General features: G+C 41.7%; 1 protein-coding gene across 8 annotated transcripts in view; it reads left to right on the top strand.

The window, feature by feature from the left end:
- Positions 1-16,870, top strand: part of ZNF609 (zinc finger protein 609) — a 234,335-nt gene that overhangs the window by 159,557 nt on the left and 57,908 nt on the right. For 6 of the 8 annotated variants that reach the window (XM_089907122.1, XM_089907118.1, XM_089907121.1 and 3 more), the window contains 2 exons: positions 3,193-3,418; positions 5,683-5,769. In XM_089907122.1, the coding sequence (XP_089763248.1) occupies positions 3,193-3,418; positions 5,683-5,769 (313 nt within the window). The remainder of the gene's footprint in view (positions 1-3,192; positions 3,419-5,682; positions 5,770-16,870) is intronic. The other 2 variants (XM_022579753.2, XM_022579756.2) reach the window with 1 other exon arrangement.

The following is a 16,870-nucleotide window of genomic DNA, read 5'->3' as shown; positions in this document are numbered from 1 at the left end:
TCTCTGTCTCTTTTCAGGTTTTGTTTTGTTTTGTTGTTTACCTTCCCATTTCAGTGAGCCCCAGGAGCCATGGTGGCACTTCTTAGCATTTCAGAATCTGAGACTTGGCCCAGCTTTTTTCATTGTCATAGTTGTTAAGGTATTTAATGACCGTAACTTTTCATATTTCTATTCCTTATTTTCCCTGCTGGCATCAGTCTCTTGACAATCCCTGCTCTTATATCCTAGGCATACAGGAAAGATGGCAAAATGAGTCCTTTTTTTATTTTTATCCTCTCCTGGAGAGTGTTAAATGAAGCTATGTTTGTTCCGATGAATAGTAGAATTTGAAATCCCACAAAGCCACCTAGGTTATTAGATGAATATCACAGAGCTGTTTATTATGCACTATGGCTTAATGTAGATTATAGATGTGACCTAACAGTAATTAGCAGAGCTAGATCTGTAATTAAACATTATTGTGCTGCTCCTTAGATTTCTTTTGCAAAGTAGAAGGAAACTGAACAGTAGTTCCACATCCATAGGTGGATTTCCTCACTTCTCCTCACCCTCAGAAATCTCGTTTAACTAATCAGATAGTTAAATAAAGTCATCCTCACACAAACAGAGATCCTGAACTCTACTTAGTAACTTAACTCTGATCAGTAAGTGTGGTTTGATGCATACACACATTAATCAGCTCCTCATGTGTATTAGTTCTGTTATTCTTAGTGATCAGTTCAGCTAAGTTTCTTCTCTTCAGATGTTTTACCACGGGGTTTAATTTGGCAAGCTGCTTGAATGCAACAGTGGTGTTTTGTACTTATATCTTAGATGTTGTTTTCTGGGTCTGCTAGTATAGAATTGGGAGCTTAGCTTTGTCTAGATGTTAGTAGCTTATCTTTTCCCTGGCCTCCCAGCAGCACTGAATAACCTAACAGGAAATGAAACCACTTACAGAAAAGAGCTGTCTCTGATGGCAGAGTGTGTAGGTGACTCCCTGGGGACTTACCACCTTCTCTGATTAGGATTGCTGCCTCAACGATGGGACAGGTTGGCAATAGGACTTGCTCAAGCGAGGCAATCAGAAGGTTCACAGGAGTGACCTAAAAGGTTCAGGCCAATTTCTTTGTCCAAGAAAGAGGACTTGGCAGGAATTTCTCTTGCTAGTAGAAGAAAGGTATAGAAAAGGGAACAAACTCTTAAGCAAAGGAAATGCACATACTAACTGTGAAGTTGCTTCTGTCTTAGTTCTTCCCCAAGAGAAAGAACCAAGAAACAGAGGTGAGGCTAAGAGTAAAGATGGTCTGTATACTTTGTCTCTGATTTCCCCTTTCTAGTAACTCTCACGGGTAAAATCTCCAGGAAACTTTCTTTCCAAAGAGTTAATGAACCACCTTCTTATAGCATTCCTGAGAGGGCTTAATGGTGGAGCCAGAGTCCGGCACTACACAGGAGTAGTGGGAAATCCAGTTTATTTTTTCTGTTGTTTTCACCTTCATATCTGTGCTTAGAAATTTTAAAGGGTTTTTCAGGCATCTGCCACATCCCAAGAAGTTTGCCAAATTGGATTATAAATGCCTGATTTTCAAGAGTACAAAAGACCAAAAATGCCTTTTGGCATTTGCCATTATGCAGAAGATTCATTAGACAGGCTTCCACTTCCATTTTATGAAAAGGGTGGAGTTAGGGAAGTACAGGGTGGATGTGTGTAACAACAAACAGATAAGGATAAGGTTTTGGCAGCTTTTCAGGGACCAGAATTGATCAGAATCAGTGTTCTAGCATTCTGTGAACTCTGATAGTGATGGTCTGCAAATACCATCACTTGACTTGTAAGCCAAGAAGTCAGAGAGCTCCCTGTAGAGAATGGATGCAGTAGCCAGATCTCAGCTTCCAGGGTAGTGTTCGAGGCCAGGAAGTTCGAGGCCAGTAGGGGTGTGTGTGTGTGTGTGTGTGTGTGTGTGTGTGCGCGCACGCGTGTATGTGTTTAAAAGGAGGGAGATGGATTATAGATAGAGTGGTGGTCATGCAGTAAACTATTTCAGAACCAGAGTTCTGTTGCAGAGCTGTCCAGTAGCTTGGATTATGGGTGCGTGTGTGCCTTGCTTTCAGTGTGGGTCTGTTGAAGGAGTACGTTCAACCTGGTCTTTCACAAGGGAAAGAGGGTCCCAATCCTTGACTCTTATTTTCTAGGTCTTCTGATTGGTATCATACTTAATCTTTAGGGAAGATCAGTCAGTGTGTGTATTGAGTGCCTTTGCACATTCCAGACACTGTTTAGTTAGGGTGTAGGCAGTATTGACCCAGGGTTGGTACTTTGTCAACCTGATAAATGCTAGGGTTTAAAGAATTAAGGGATTATTGCTTTTTATTACAATTTTTCTTTTAACTCTAGATGCGTTGCTTTCTTCTTGGCATCTAAGTAATTGCATTCTTGTGGGAGGGTCTAGTTTTTGAGGTAGATTGCTGGTTCTTGTGTTTGATGATAGACTGCTATAGATTGGTTTCTGGATAGTAACAGTACCTCCTGTTTCTTACATGTACACTTGATGTTAGATTCACACTCCGAAAGGCCATTCTCATTAACCAATCGCTGTTATTATCTCTGTGGGTTAGAAACCCCGGACAGGTTGCTCCCAGCCCTCCTGTAACTTTTAAGTAGATTTCCTTCTACCCAAAGATGGATTAAAGCTCTAGGCTTCCTGAAGTGGCATTCCTAGGATCTGGATATTTCTCCCTTTCTTTAATCCCACCTGTATTCTTGGATTTTATACCTGATTAATGTATTATTTGTTGAATGATAGATGGGAGGGAAGCAAAGTGGTAGCAATAGAACATGCCTCAGAAGCTGAGCCTTTTCTTTCTCATCAATCTGTGTGCTCCCTTGCTGTTGAAGTCTGGCCCTGATTCTCTTTCACTAGAGATTTTTAAATGAGACAAGTTTTTTAATACACTTTTAGCCAAGCACAGTTTATGAGGAGGGTTGTTAATAAGAAATAGAGCTTCTCCTAGTCCAGGGTGCACTCATCTAAACCACTTAGATTTGTAATGGTGTCATGAGCTAGAACTTGGAAGTGAGGACCAAAGTCTTATATTTAAAGCCCTCTGCACTCTGGCAGGAAAGGATGTAGGACTAGATTAAATACAGAGAAGTTATTTCCTATAAATATCCTCCTTGTAACTCAGCTACTACTTTCTCTTCCCCCACAGATGGAGTCCCCTGTCTCCACACCAGCAGTGCTGCCACTGCACCTTTTGGTGCCAGTGGTCAATAATGACATCGCATCCCCCTGTGAGCAGATCATGGTTCGTACCCGATCAGTTGGGGTCAACACATGTGATGTGGCTCTGGCCACAGAGCCCGAGTGCCTGGGCCCCTGCGAACCGGGGACAAGCGTCAACCTTGAGGGCATCGTGTGGCAGGAAACAGAAGATGGTAAGTGCTATGTGTGGCTTTCCCATCCCTTCTCAACCTGCTTCTGTCAACAGGGGGCTTATTGTTATAAATAATACCTAGTATTTATTAGGAGTCTCAAATGACCATAGTTTGCTGGTGATACCTACCCAGAGGATTACAGCAAACTTGTCTGTAAAATTGCCTAGCTTCTAGAGATTGCCAGTTTTTTCAATTAATTATCTCCCCTTCATAGCTATTCAATGGTGTCGGCCCTGGTACTTAAGCAGTCATTTGATAGGTGCTGGCCATGCAGTAATTCAAACTGTGTCTATACTCTCCATTTCCCTTTCATTTTATATGGGAGAATATGAATATAAATGAACTTTTGGGTCAGGCTTGAAGAGAAAAAGTAATAAAAGGGCAGCCGTGGGAGCCAAGGAAATGGAAAACAGTCACCCCTAAGTTGACTTAGTGTTGGCTCATTGGATATGCAACTCTTGCCTTTTTTAGCACCTGGAGGTGTAGCCAGCTCCTTCCCACTGGTTACCTCATTGCCCAGCCACCCACGCCACTTTACGCATCTGTCACTTAGTACAGATTTTATAGGCCTAGGCAACAGGGAACTGTTTACATGGTCTTGTTTTCAGGCATCCACTAAGCAGTTGGCTCACTGTAGGGTGCTGCTGCCCAAGGCTACCATCCAGACTTCTTGTATGTTCTACTTGCCCCTGAAAACAGAATCTCTTCTGCTTTGAAAGTTTGTAAACCTGAAAAATAAGGGGTGCAAAGGGACTTAACCAGGTGTTTCAGATCCCTTGGTACCATCTGCGGAAATTTGATTTCAGTATACCTTCTTTTTATAAAGAATCCAAGTCCTTGTGAAAGAATGTGTGGTTAGAGAGGCTGGCCCTCAGAGTCGCATCATGTCTCTGCATTAGTGACCAGGCTTTCAAAGCATCCCCACTCTGAGGAGTTTAGAGGCCCAGAGGAGCACAGCTAATTATCTCTGATGATCATAAGCAATCTTATCAGTCTGCCTGTGGAAATTCAGGCATTTCATTCTAGTCATTTCAATAAAAACCAGTCTGCCTCTCTGAATATTTTGCTGTGATCCAGTATTTATTTAAGGTTTTCCATGCAGTAGGTGCTGATGTGATACAGGTTAAGAACTCTGTGTTCTTGGCTCTCTCCTTGTTAGCAATATAGTAAAGTTTCAGCCTTCAGAATAACACTGCTGATAAGGTTTTATTGTGTGCCTGAGACCATAATGCAAAAAGAAAAAGAAAATAATCCTATTGTGTTAGAAACTGATGCAGAGGCAGTGAAGAGACAGGTTGACCTAGAGGTTGACTCTGTATGTGTGTGTACAATATACAATCTGGAAATCCCAAGTGGCCATCTCTGATTTTAAAAATGTCATCTGCCTATGGCCAAATATCTAAACAGCCAGAGTCTGTTGGAATGACAAACATATCCAGATCACAGCTCTGTGCCACCAAGCAAACTTCAGGGCCTCTTGCTTCAATATATTGAAGATAGAAAACATCAATTTTCTGCCAATTTACTGTATTCTTCCCATCTTTATGGTAGTGACTCTCTCCAAGGGCAGTATGCTTTTTATGTATGTGAACCTGATAAAAACTCTGAGAGTGAGGCTAATAACCCTTTCACTCTCCTGAGAACGGTGGTTACCTTTTTATCTGAGGATTCCTGTTCTCCCTCCCTGCCAGGGGGATGTTAACACAGATTTTTTTTTTTTTTTTTTTTTTAATCGTTTGCTCTGAAAGACTCTCTGGTTGTCACTGGCGGCCTATCACCAAGTTCCCCTGTTACACATTTTCAATGCACCGTGTACTTTATTTCACAGCACTTATCACAATTTGCAATTTTGTATATAATTGTATTTTTCTGTTAATGTCTATCTCTTCCATTGTTCCAAAAGTTCTATGAGCTCAGAGACTGTGTTTTGCTCACCATTATATCCCCAGTACTTAATGGTTGGCATCTATAGTAGGCCCTCCCAAATATTTATTTGAATGAATGGATGCTCACACCATCTCATTGTCATTTCTGGATCTATGTTAATATATATCTAATAGATAGTATAAAATCAGATACTTTCCAGAATTCTATACCTTCTCTGAAACTCAGAATAAATATTACTTTCACCAAGTTTAAGATCACTCTAACTTATTTAAACCTGTAAGATGTTAGTCTTCTACGTTTAATACCATATTTTCTCCCACTTATCATGTTGTATTTCAGGGCTTATTACCTCTCTTTTCTTTTTCTTTCATCCCAAGGGAAAGAGAACTGTTCTGCAATGATATACTCTACTTTGCTTTCTGGCCGTCCCAGAGGGCCTTCACCTGAACTGTCTGTGGGCAAAGGTCTGAATTAGGATCAGAACTGGTTCACATTCCTTTTCATCCTTAAACAGAGATTTCCTGCAAAGATCATCCTCTGCAGATCTATAAGATCTAGTGTACTGAGTCAGTTTTCAAGTTAATGATAAGAACTATATACAGATACTTTTTTAAAAAATCCTTCCAGCCTTGTAGGTTTTTTTGTCTGCTACCCCAACTTTTTATACTTTCTGTCTCTTTGCCTGGCAAACCTACTGTCTTCAAACTGTAAAACCCTTACGGCTTAGAAAGAAGCTATGAATGCTTGGCCTCTGAGGGGAATGGAGGATCCTGCGGTTCCTATAGAACTGAGCCACCTTGCTGAGAGAACAGGTGTAGGGGTCATGACCTCAATTCTTCCTGATTTCTTTGCTTATCTGTCCTGCATTGTTGCTTTCTTTCCTATCTCTCACTGTAAACCTTGCCTTGGAGGCATTTTGAAAGTCCTGCAGATCCCATCTCCTTTTTAGGCTGTTTGTGATGCCAGCACTACAAAGATCCTCCTTAACTAGGCTCAACCTTAGGACTATTAAGAAGACCCAAGTATAACCTGGAGTGTCTTCCTTGGCTTTTTTAAGACATATTCTTAGCATTTATGCAGAGGTCTGATTCCCCCGATTTCACTTTGTCCCACCTCACTTCAAATCAAAATAACAGGTTCCAAGTCTATTTCTGGTTCACAGATCTTACCTTAACCCATGGTCCTGGAAACACATACTTTTGTTGAGGCGAAATTGCTTACTGGCTTCTACGGCATTTTAAAGAAAGGCAAAGCTGACTTATTAGATAAGAATTCCAGGAGATGCTACAGGTTCTCCTTTCTAGACTACAGCACTAAGTCGAAGGCCATCACTAGTGATATATTTTACTTCAGCAAATGTGCTTTCTAGACAGAATTTGTGGTATAGTAGAAAGAGCCCTAAAGTGAAAATCAGGAGACCTCTATATCTCTGCCACTATTGTTGTGTGACCTTGGGCAAATTCCTTAACTTTTTTTGGACTGTAGTTACCTCATCTCTTAAGTATAGTTGAACTAGATGACCAATAAGGACATATCCAGCTTTTAAGTTATTAGAATCTATGGCTTAAACCTTGGAGTCAGCGTGGATCCAATACTAGTTGACTATGGCATCTTGAAAATGAATCGTTTCAGAGCTTCCCTGGTGGTGCAGTGGTTAAGAATCCGCCTGCCAGTGCAGGGGACACGGGTTCGAGCCCTGGTCCGGGAAGATCCCACATGCCGTGGAGAAAGTAAGCCCGTGCACCACAACTACTGAGCCTGAGCTCTAGAGCCCACAAGCCACAACTACTGAGCCCATGTGCCACAGCTACTGAAGCCTGCATCTCTGCTACCCAACCAGATGCAACCCAGAGCATTTCTACTTTTGGGTGATTTATATGTTAAGCTCCTTTGTAAAACTATATTTGAAGAGGATTCTGCTGTTAAAAAAAAAAAAGCTTTGATAATCATTTATCTAGGTTCACCATCCCACTCCATGTAGAAATCCCTCTTACAACATCTCTAAAATTCTTTTTCTCCAGTCTTCTTTACCAAAATATTAGAAAGACAGAAGTTGTAGTGCTATAAGACCACATTTTTGAAGCTGAAATGAGTGCAACTACGTTGTATTCCAGAGGGTATGAAAAGCTCTGTGATAAGCTTGGCCTTATCCTCCACAGCTGAATTCTAGCTTAATGATTTGGTGAGGAGGAGAAAGTTTTCAGTTTTTGCACTTGGTAAAGGTTTTGTCATATATGTGCACAAAAAAAGATGGAAAGGCTATGCGTCCCCATCTCCACATCAGGGTATACATTTTTAGTCCAACAACTAGGAGTGTCTGCAGCTGTTTGAGATGAATTGTTTTAAGGAGTAATAGTGCCCTAAAGCCATAGTAATACAGAACAAATATCTCTGAACTAGAGTCTGGAGAGTTGAATTCCAGAACAGATTGTGCATTTAGCTACCCATGTGATCTTGGATAAGTCTCTAAACTTCTCCTGGCCTTAGATTTCTAATTTATGGGGGCTTGGGTTAGATCTGTCCTGTCCAGTAGAACGTTTTGTGGTGGAAATATACTCTCCAAAATGATAGTCTAGTGACACATGATATTGAGCACCTGAAATGTGGCACGTGGAACTGAGGGACTGAATTTTAAATTTTATTAAATTTAAATATTCATATATAGCTAGTGGTTTACCATATTGAATATCATAGGGGCTAGGTGGAATTGAAATTATATATACTCTAAAAGTGTATATTTGCTCTGAGATGGAAAGAGTAATCTATGGGAGAAGGATGAGGGTGGTAAATAGCTGACATCCACACAGAGCCAGGGTGACTTCTGTGTACTCTGGCCCCTGTTACCCAGCAGAACAGTTGGCCCTGCTTCAGACTCTGTGGTTGAGCCCTGTACTTTGGTCTGTGGGACAAAGTTTTCTCATTATCGGAGTAATAGGCAGTGGTTTTGCTTAGCAGGAAGTTAGTTAGCCTGTGGTAGCTCCGCGAGAACCTGCCTCAGCGGTTCTTCATCCTCATCTGATTACAGATCCCGACTGTGGGTGTCTTTGTCCTTCTCACTAACAGGAAGAGGCTATCCATTAATCTCTCATGGAAATGGTAACCTTGATAGTTACCCTTGGTTTATTCTGTGTGGTTCTGATGTAGGAAAGTACTTGTGTGGACTATGAAATATCTAATTTTAGGTATTTGTACTGGAAAGCTAAGATGGTTCTCAGCTACTGATTTTTCTTTTTCCTTGGCTGTAATTAACACTCCTTCACCTTCAGTCTTGCCTCAGGCAGCACTTACCTGGAGAGGGATGGTGCACAGTGACCAGGGTTTCTCCACTGTGTAGCCAATTGCTTACTAGTCTGACTCCTGCAGAAACAGCTCAACCTAATAGCACAGTCATAGAGAGCCAGCAGCCATTGTCTGGCACCACAAATCTCATAGCAACGGACCACCACATGGCAACGGCAGCCACACAAAGGAAACATTGGGGAAATCAACACTTACTTTCTCCTAGCCCCTCCTCTACACAGAACAACAGCCAACACATTCTTTCCACCTAGCAGTTTACTCCCAGGGGGTGCTTTAGGGCAGTTACGTGTCTGAACACCCCTGTGGATTACGTTACCTGTCCACTGTCATAGATTTAAATCCCGAAGCCCTAAAGAAAAATTTCAGTTACAGCCTTTTTTGAGTTTCATTTTGCAAATTGCAAAATAAACTAAGAGATTCTTCTGTGCACTCTTACCCACCTCCTCCCTGCCTGCCAGCAAAGGACTGTCCGGCAGTTAAGTTGGCCAGGCTGCAGGCTTGCCAGATAGGTAAGGGATGTTTCAAATGAGATTCTTTTGGTATTTCAGTAACAAAACCCTCTCAGATGGGCTCAAAGACAGACCTAGGTTGTTATTAATGCCATCCTCTAACAAATAATTTAGTTCCTGATACTTATGTATGAACCCCGGAAGTGATACCTAGGCAATAAATATAGTTCTGGTATAAACTGGATCTAATCACTAGCCCCGGCTGATTGAGCTTTGGCACATGATTCCAAGGGGAAAAGGCTCCATTAGAGACCTTCGAGTTTTCTTGACCTGTCGATAAGGTTATTTAACTGGTCTGATATTTAGTTTGCTCATTTGTAAAATGAGGAGATTGGACTGCATATCTCTGTGGTCCTTCCAGCTCTGATATTTGTGATTCTGTGATCATTTGTGTGGGACAGAAGAGGGAACTGTCTTTGTTAATCATTGGTTGTGGCGAGATCTGCTGGAAGATGTTGTACCCTCCCATTTCAGTGCTCACACTGCTAAGAACAGGTCCTGGGGCTTCCCCGGTGGCACAGTGGTTAAGAATCCGCCTGCCAATGCAGGGGACATGGGTTCGAGCCCTGGTCCGGGAAGGTCCCACATGCGGTGGAGCAACTAAGCCCGTGCGCCACAACTACTGAGCCTGTGCCCTTGAGCCCTTGAGCCACAACTGCTGAGCCCGCGTGCCACAACTACTGAAGCTCGCACACCTAGAGCCCATGCTCCACAAAAGAAGCCACCGCAATGAGAAGCCTGCGCACTGCAAAGAAGAGTAGCCTCCGCTCGCCACAACTAGAGAAAGCCCGCGCGCAGCAACCAAGACCCAACGCAGCCATAAATAAATTTATTTATTAAAAAAAGAAAACAGGTCCTGGCCCTGCCCTGATGGATAAAGCTGCTATAACAATGATGGGCAGAAGCTGTTAACAAACTTGGCAACTAGCCTTTTTCTCCCACAGCAGGAGTCACAGGCAGAGCTTTGCTTGCAGGTCGCTGCTGCTGCCTCTTGAGACCAGTGAGATTTTCTCTCTCACGCGCTCTCTCTCTCTCTCTCTCTCTCTCTCTCTCTCTCTCTCTTTCTTTCTCTCTCTCTTTCTCTTTCTCTTTCTCTTTCTCTCTCTCCACACCCCCTCTGTGTCTCTGACTATTCTGTGAAATGAGAAGCTGTTCTCTACCTCTTCTGCTACTTCATTATCCCATCTCCCTTAGGCTTTACAGAACAAAGAAATCATAGGGCATCAACTTTATAATTTAGGCAGCTGGAGATAATTTCCCCAGGATAGGATGGGTAGGTAGCTGATTCCCCCTGGCATGAGGCAGCGGTGCTAAATGGCCATGTGTTTTGTCTGCCAGCCTTAGGCTTTGTTAGGCCCATTTAGGCTTCTCTGTATTTGAGTTAAATTATAGTGGCAAACCAGGCCCATGTACTTTTAGAGGGTTAGGGGTTAGGAAAAAATGGAAAGTGGGTGATTTATAGGCCCTGCTACTTGCTAATTACATAAGGAATTTTTGTTTAAACCGCTGTCCCTATGCTTACTCCTGCCAGAGCCTTTATTTCCCTTAGTTGCCGCCTTCATGGCCTTCTCCATAGCAACAAGGTCTATGACAAAAAGGCTGCGGGGAGAAATTGAGTAGCTCCCCTCCCACAAATTGTACTCTATTTTCTTTTTAAGGATGTCTAAAAAAAGCCTGAAAGACTGCTATCAAATAATTTTCTACCCTCATTGAACTCATAATCAAGTGAAACTTTTAACCCTTAACTAATTTAATGAACAACCTGCTTTCTTCTTATTTGACTCTGATTGTTCCCATCTTTTGAAAAATTTCCCATATCAGTCAGTACACTTGAAATACAGTGCGTCTTCCCATTAAGCAATCTCCCCTCTGCTTTTTAGTTTTTACCCTGCTCCTTAGAATTGTTATATTTTAAAAATCTCCCAGAATTGAGTATCAGTATGGAGAAAGAATGGATGAAGAAAGTAGGAACGCCCCCCGCCACCCCCAGATGCTGTTGCATTAGATATTAGACTGGTCTGCCACCCTGGAGGTTGCACAGACTGCCTAAAGTATAGAACTAGTCTGCATTTCAGCTGTTCCTGGCACTGATCTACAGGAGTCACAAACCCAAAGTTTTTCTTTTTGTTTTTCGTTAATAGGTCTTATTTAACAATAATATAAATATAAGTATGTGCACAAATCATAGGCATACAGGTCCTTGAATTTTCAAGCGTAGTGTTACACATTTTGAACATAAATAGTGTATGTACTTGCTTACGTGTTTGTATACCCTTGTAGCTATTCAACATTAGGCCAGTGAAAATCATCCGTGTTGTTGCATGTAGTTGTACTTTGTTTATTCTCATTATTTTACAGTATTTCATGAATATAATGTGAATATAACACTACTTACTTTCAGTTGTTGATGGACATTTGGGTTGTTTTTAGTTTGGGGCTGTTGTGAAAAATGTCGCTGTGAAAAAAATTTTTATTATTATTTATTTATTTACTTTTGGCTGCATTGGGTCTTCATTGCTGCTCATGGGCTTTCTCTAGTTGCAGGGAGCAGGGGGTACTCTTCATTGCGGTGCACGGGCTTCTCATTGCAGCGGCTCCTCTTGCTGCGGAGCACGGGCTCTAGGCCCGCGGGCTTCAGTAGTTGTGCCTCACAGGCTCTAGAGCGCAGGCTCAGTAGTTGTGGCACACGGGCTTAGTTGCTCTGCAGCATGTGGGATCTTCCTGGACCAGGGCTCGAACCCGTGTCCCCTGCATTGACAGGCAGATTCTTAACCACTGCGCCACCAGGGAAGTCCCTCCGTGAAAATTTTTGTACACATCTTTTGGGGAAATATATTCTTTTCTGTGTATTTCTATTATAGAAATATAAGTATATTTCTATTCTGTGTATACTTAGGAATGGAATTCCTAGATCATAAGGTAGGTATATGATCAGCTTTAATAGATGTTGCCAGTTTCCCAAAGTATCTGAACCAATTTATACTCCTACTTCCAATTAGAATCCTGGTTGCTCTGCATCCTTGTGAACACTTGACCTTATGTCTTTTTCATTTTAGCCTTTCTGGTTGGTGTGTAGTGGTATCTCATTGTGGTGTTAGTTTTCATTTCCATGATAAGTCATAAAATTAAGCATCTTTTCATGTACTTATTGGACATTTGGAAATCTCATTTTATAAGTACATGTTCAAATCTTTTACCTGTTTTTGGATTGGGTTGTATGTTTTCTTCTCACTGATTTGTTAGGAGTTCTTTATATAGTATGGTTAAGAGTCCTTTGTCAGATATATGTATCATAAATATCTTCTGTTTCCTACTTTTTCATGAATGGAAGTTCTTTGTTTTTATAAAGTCTGGTTTATCATTTTTTTCTTTTATAGTTAGTGTTTTTTGTGTCCTGTTTAAGAAAACTTTGCCTTTCCCAAAATAATGACGATATTCTCCTATATTTTTTTTCTGAGAACTTTATTGTTTTTCATTTCATATTTAGATCTGTAGTGTATCTGAATTTGATTTTTTTTAGGATGTGAATTTAGAGTCAAGATTCTATTTTTTTCATATGGATACATAATTGACCCAGCACTTTATTGAGAAGACCATCCTTTCCCCCACTGAAGTTCAGTGTCACATAAGTCATAAATCAAGTGACATATGAATGGGTTTATTTCTGGGCTCTCTCTTCTGTTCCAGTCATCCATCCGTCTAGTCTTGTGTCAATTCTATACTGTCTTAATAACTATAGCTTTATACGTCTTCATATCTCGTAGTGTAAGTCCTCCAACTTTATCATACTTCTTCAAGATTGCCTTGGCTATTCTTGACCTTGTGCATTTCCATATAGATTTTAGGATCAGCTTGTAAATTTTTACTTGGGGAAAAAAGAAAAACCTGCTGAGATTTTGATTACATTGAGTCTACAGATCAATTTGGGAAAGACCTGAAGTTTTATCCTTTTATTTAAGCTTAGGATTACTCAGTTGTGGGGTGGTACAAAATCAGAGCAAGTCAGTGATATCACTTGAGGAGCTTGTTTAAAATACATGTTAGCTATCCCACACTCATATTCTGAATCATCAGGTTCAGGATGGAGCTTGGGCATGTTTATTGTGAAATAGCTCCCCAAGATTTATGATTTGCTTCCATCACCACTGTTCTCCACCCACCCTACTGGTGAAACAGTGACCTAGACTGTAATCTCCTTGGCTAGTGGCAGTAATTCACTGAGGCTGAAGTAAAATCTGACTTGTTTAATCATTACCAGTCTGCTTTTGAGGCTGTATTAGTGGGCCGCCATAACAAAGCACCAAAAATTGGATGGCTTAAAACAACAAATTTATTGTCTCATGGCTCTGGAGGCTAGAAGTCAGAAATCAAGGTGTTGGCAGAGCTGTGTTCTCTCTGATGGTTTGAGGGAAGAATTCTTCCTTGCCTCTTCTAGCATCTGGTGTTTGCCAGCAGCCCTTGGTGTCCCTTGGCTTGTAGGTGCCATCACTCCAGTCACATGACTTTCTTTTTCCTGTGTGCCTTCACATTTTCTTCTCTCTGAGTCTGTCACTGTGTTCAAATTTATCCTTTTTATTATGACACCAGTCATATTGGATTAGAGCCCACTTAAATGACCTCATTTTAACTTGACTGTCTCTGTAAGGACCCTATTTCAAAGTAAGATCACATTCTGAAGTACTGGGAGTTTGGACTTCAATATATCTTTTTGGGGAGGGACACAATTCAACCCATAACAGAGGCCATCAAAAATTTTAGAGTACTTATTGTCACAAGTTAGAGAAAGGAAGGAAATCAAGAACTGCACAAAATAAAGAGAGGCATTGCTTCCCAAGCCAGTCTGGGCAGAAGAGGATCCACCCTCTGATCCCAGCTGGTCCTCTCCTACATTACTATTTCCCATCTCCTTGGCACTGAGAGCCTCAGTGTGGTTCAGTTCTACTCTGTTAACAAACCCTGAAAATGCCAAGTGGAGATTACCGGAAAGAAAAAGAAGCTTCAGCATTTACCTACGTCTCTCAGCTTCTAGCTGAAGAAGGCTGAAAGGGAAAGTACCTCTTGTAGGCTAGCCCCTAGCTATATTCTTATCCTGATTCTTCCTGCTAGGTCATAAAGCAGTAAAACTGTGGACAAGTGTGATTCCATCTCAGCCCCAGGCAAGTATTTCCTCAGAGCTGTCCCGTTGAGATGATACCTTCCTTCTTACTCCTGGTTTTCAGACAAGGACTGTAGCTGGACAGGCGAAGGCATGATGGCCTCTGCTGAGCCACCTCTCACTATGGGTATACACTGTGTGGTTACCTTACCAAGAGGAAAGGGAGGATGTGAGATTTCGGGGTGTGGTAAACCAGCCTTTGTTACACTTACACAGTTTCCATGGTGTGAGAACTTGTAGGTGGGAGGAGGAGCTATATCAGATCTTTAGCTTTCCTCCCCAGCCTCCTGGTCCCCGCAGTCTGGGGGTGGAGTGGTTTACATTTGGTGGGTGTTCCACTTTGGCCTTACATCTCTAACCTGTACTAGGATATAGTTTTCTTTTCCTGCTTAGAGTTTTAGCAGCATCAGATCTACCTAACCTACTCCCCAAATTGGTACTTGCCTAATAATGGTTTCAGCTGGTGTCTATTATATTTGTACCTGAATATCTGTGGAGAGAGAAGACAATAGTCATGAGAAAATGGTTCCAGGATGATGGGTGTTGCCTTTGTGCTTTCTTTGGCTCATTCTGTCCCAAAAGATCCCAGAAAGAAGGGTTTAGGACTTTTGTTTCCTGTCATTCCCAGAACATTTTTGCTGCACATTAGAAAGTGGGGCGGGGATTTAAAAAGCCATGATGCTCAGGTCTCACCTAGCTAAATGAAATCAGAGTGGCTGTAGGTGGGAGCCAGGTGTCAGTAGTTTTTAAAGATCTCCAGGTGCATCCAGTGTGCAGCAAGTTGGGAACCACTGCTCCATAGGTTTCAAACATTTCTGGAGAAGACTTTATCCCAAATTGATTTATTGGGTAACCTCACAGATTTCTACTTAGAATGTTAGTAAAGGGCTCCTGGGAAGCCCTTTACCAGGAGCCCTTTACTAAGATTCTCTTTGGAAGTATTCTCTCTAAAGGAATAATAATTACATTTCTGCCTTTGGGTTTCTGGTTTCGAAAGGTCCATGCATGATTTCATCCTTCCCTACAGTAAAATCCATGACTTGTAGATGAATGGATTGCCAGGGTAAGTGAGATAAAAACCTGGAAATGTTGCTGTTAAGCCGATTTTAGGTTCTGCCTGCATGAGGTTTGTTAAGACATAAGAATTTATAGCATAGCAAAACATTCTCTCTAATAATTGTCACTGAAGTAGGCAGATTTGGGACTAGAGTTTTCCTTGAAATATGGCACTCTTTACCAAAGTTCCTGATATTACTACGTGGCAAACCCATAAAAAAATAGTTTTCAGATAACATCCAATTTAGGGAAAAAAATCTTAGTTGGTAGATGAACCACAGATGGTCCTAATTTTCCCTAGTCTTTTCAAAATCTCTGAATGCTACCCACTCTTGTGAATTTCTGATTATGTTCACCCTCTCCCTGTATCTGTGATTTGAACTTTTGTCCTGGAAGAAACAGTGCTCAGAAATTTGCATAATCTCTAATCACTTGGCAAGATTAAATATTAGACAATAACATACCAGAGATCAGCTATGGGAAGTGAGCAATTCCTGCATTCCCCTAGTTGGGGCTTCCACAGAGGTAGTAGTACCCACAGTTCCAAACCAGCTTTCCTCACAGACATCCTTTTGTAACTCCCTCCTCTCTCAGTCCTAGCCAGTTTCCTGCACTGTATTGCTGCAGGCCAAGCTGCAGCTATGCTTACAGGTTTCCAGAAACTGTGACTTATTTATTTTCTTATGATCTCTTCCTCTACCCCTATCTCTAGAGAGGACTAGAAAACCTGAAACTAGTATTGACTGGGAGCTGAGATTCGTTGCACATGCATCCTCCTCCTTCTTGCCCTCACCCCTAACATCAGTAAACAAGCATGTCTGTCTTTCTCCTTTAGAAAGAACTTGAAACTACACAGATCCCACTAGCAGGCTCTTGATCATTTAGTGGTGGCTGAAAGGACCTTTGGCCTGTAAAGAGGCTTGGGAAGAGTAAAGAGGACTCTACCAGGAAAGCAAAGAAAAGAGCACGGCTGAAGGTATATTCAGCTTCTATAGAACAGGACTAAATTGAGCAACAATTAGGCACCAGTGTAAAAAATGTCAGCAACAACCATTAGTGTTTATTCTTAACCACTCCCATTAGCACTGGACATTAGGCTTAGCTCTTTTTCTAAGGTGACAAGCTTTTTAAAAAAGAAGAGAGGGCTTCCCTGGTGGTGCAGTGGTTAAGGATCCGCCTGCCAATGCAGGGGACACAGGTTCGAGCCCTGGTCCGGGAAGATCCCACATGCCGTGGAGCAGCTAAGCTCGTGTGCCACAACTACCGAGCCTGCGCTCTAGAGCCCACGTGCCACAACTGCTGAAGCCCACGCACCTAGAGCCCATGCTCCGCAACAAGAGAAGCCACTGCAATGAGAAGCCCACACACTGCAACAAAGAGTAGTCCCTGCTCGCTGCAACTAGAGAAAGCCCGTGTGCAGCAACGAAGACCCAACACAGCCAAAAATAAATGAATAAATAAAGTTTTTTAAAAAAGAGAGAGAATAACAAAGAATAGAAACAGGGGTCTTTTTAAAATAACAGATGGTAGAACTGGTGTTTACAC

This window comes from Delphinapterus leucas, chromosome 2, assembly GCF_059928025.1.
Source record: "Delphinapterus leucas isolate spDelLeu-1000000601 "Yukka" chromosome 2, BTC_Dleu_Yukka2, whole genome shotgun sequence".
NCBI classification, from domain to species: domain Eukaryota; kingdom Metazoa; phylum Chordata; class Mammalia; order Artiodactyla; family Monodontidae; genus Delphinapterus; species Delphinapterus leucas.
Note: the sequence above shows the minus strand (reverse complement) of the source record. Positions and strands in the feature narration are given on the sequence as shown.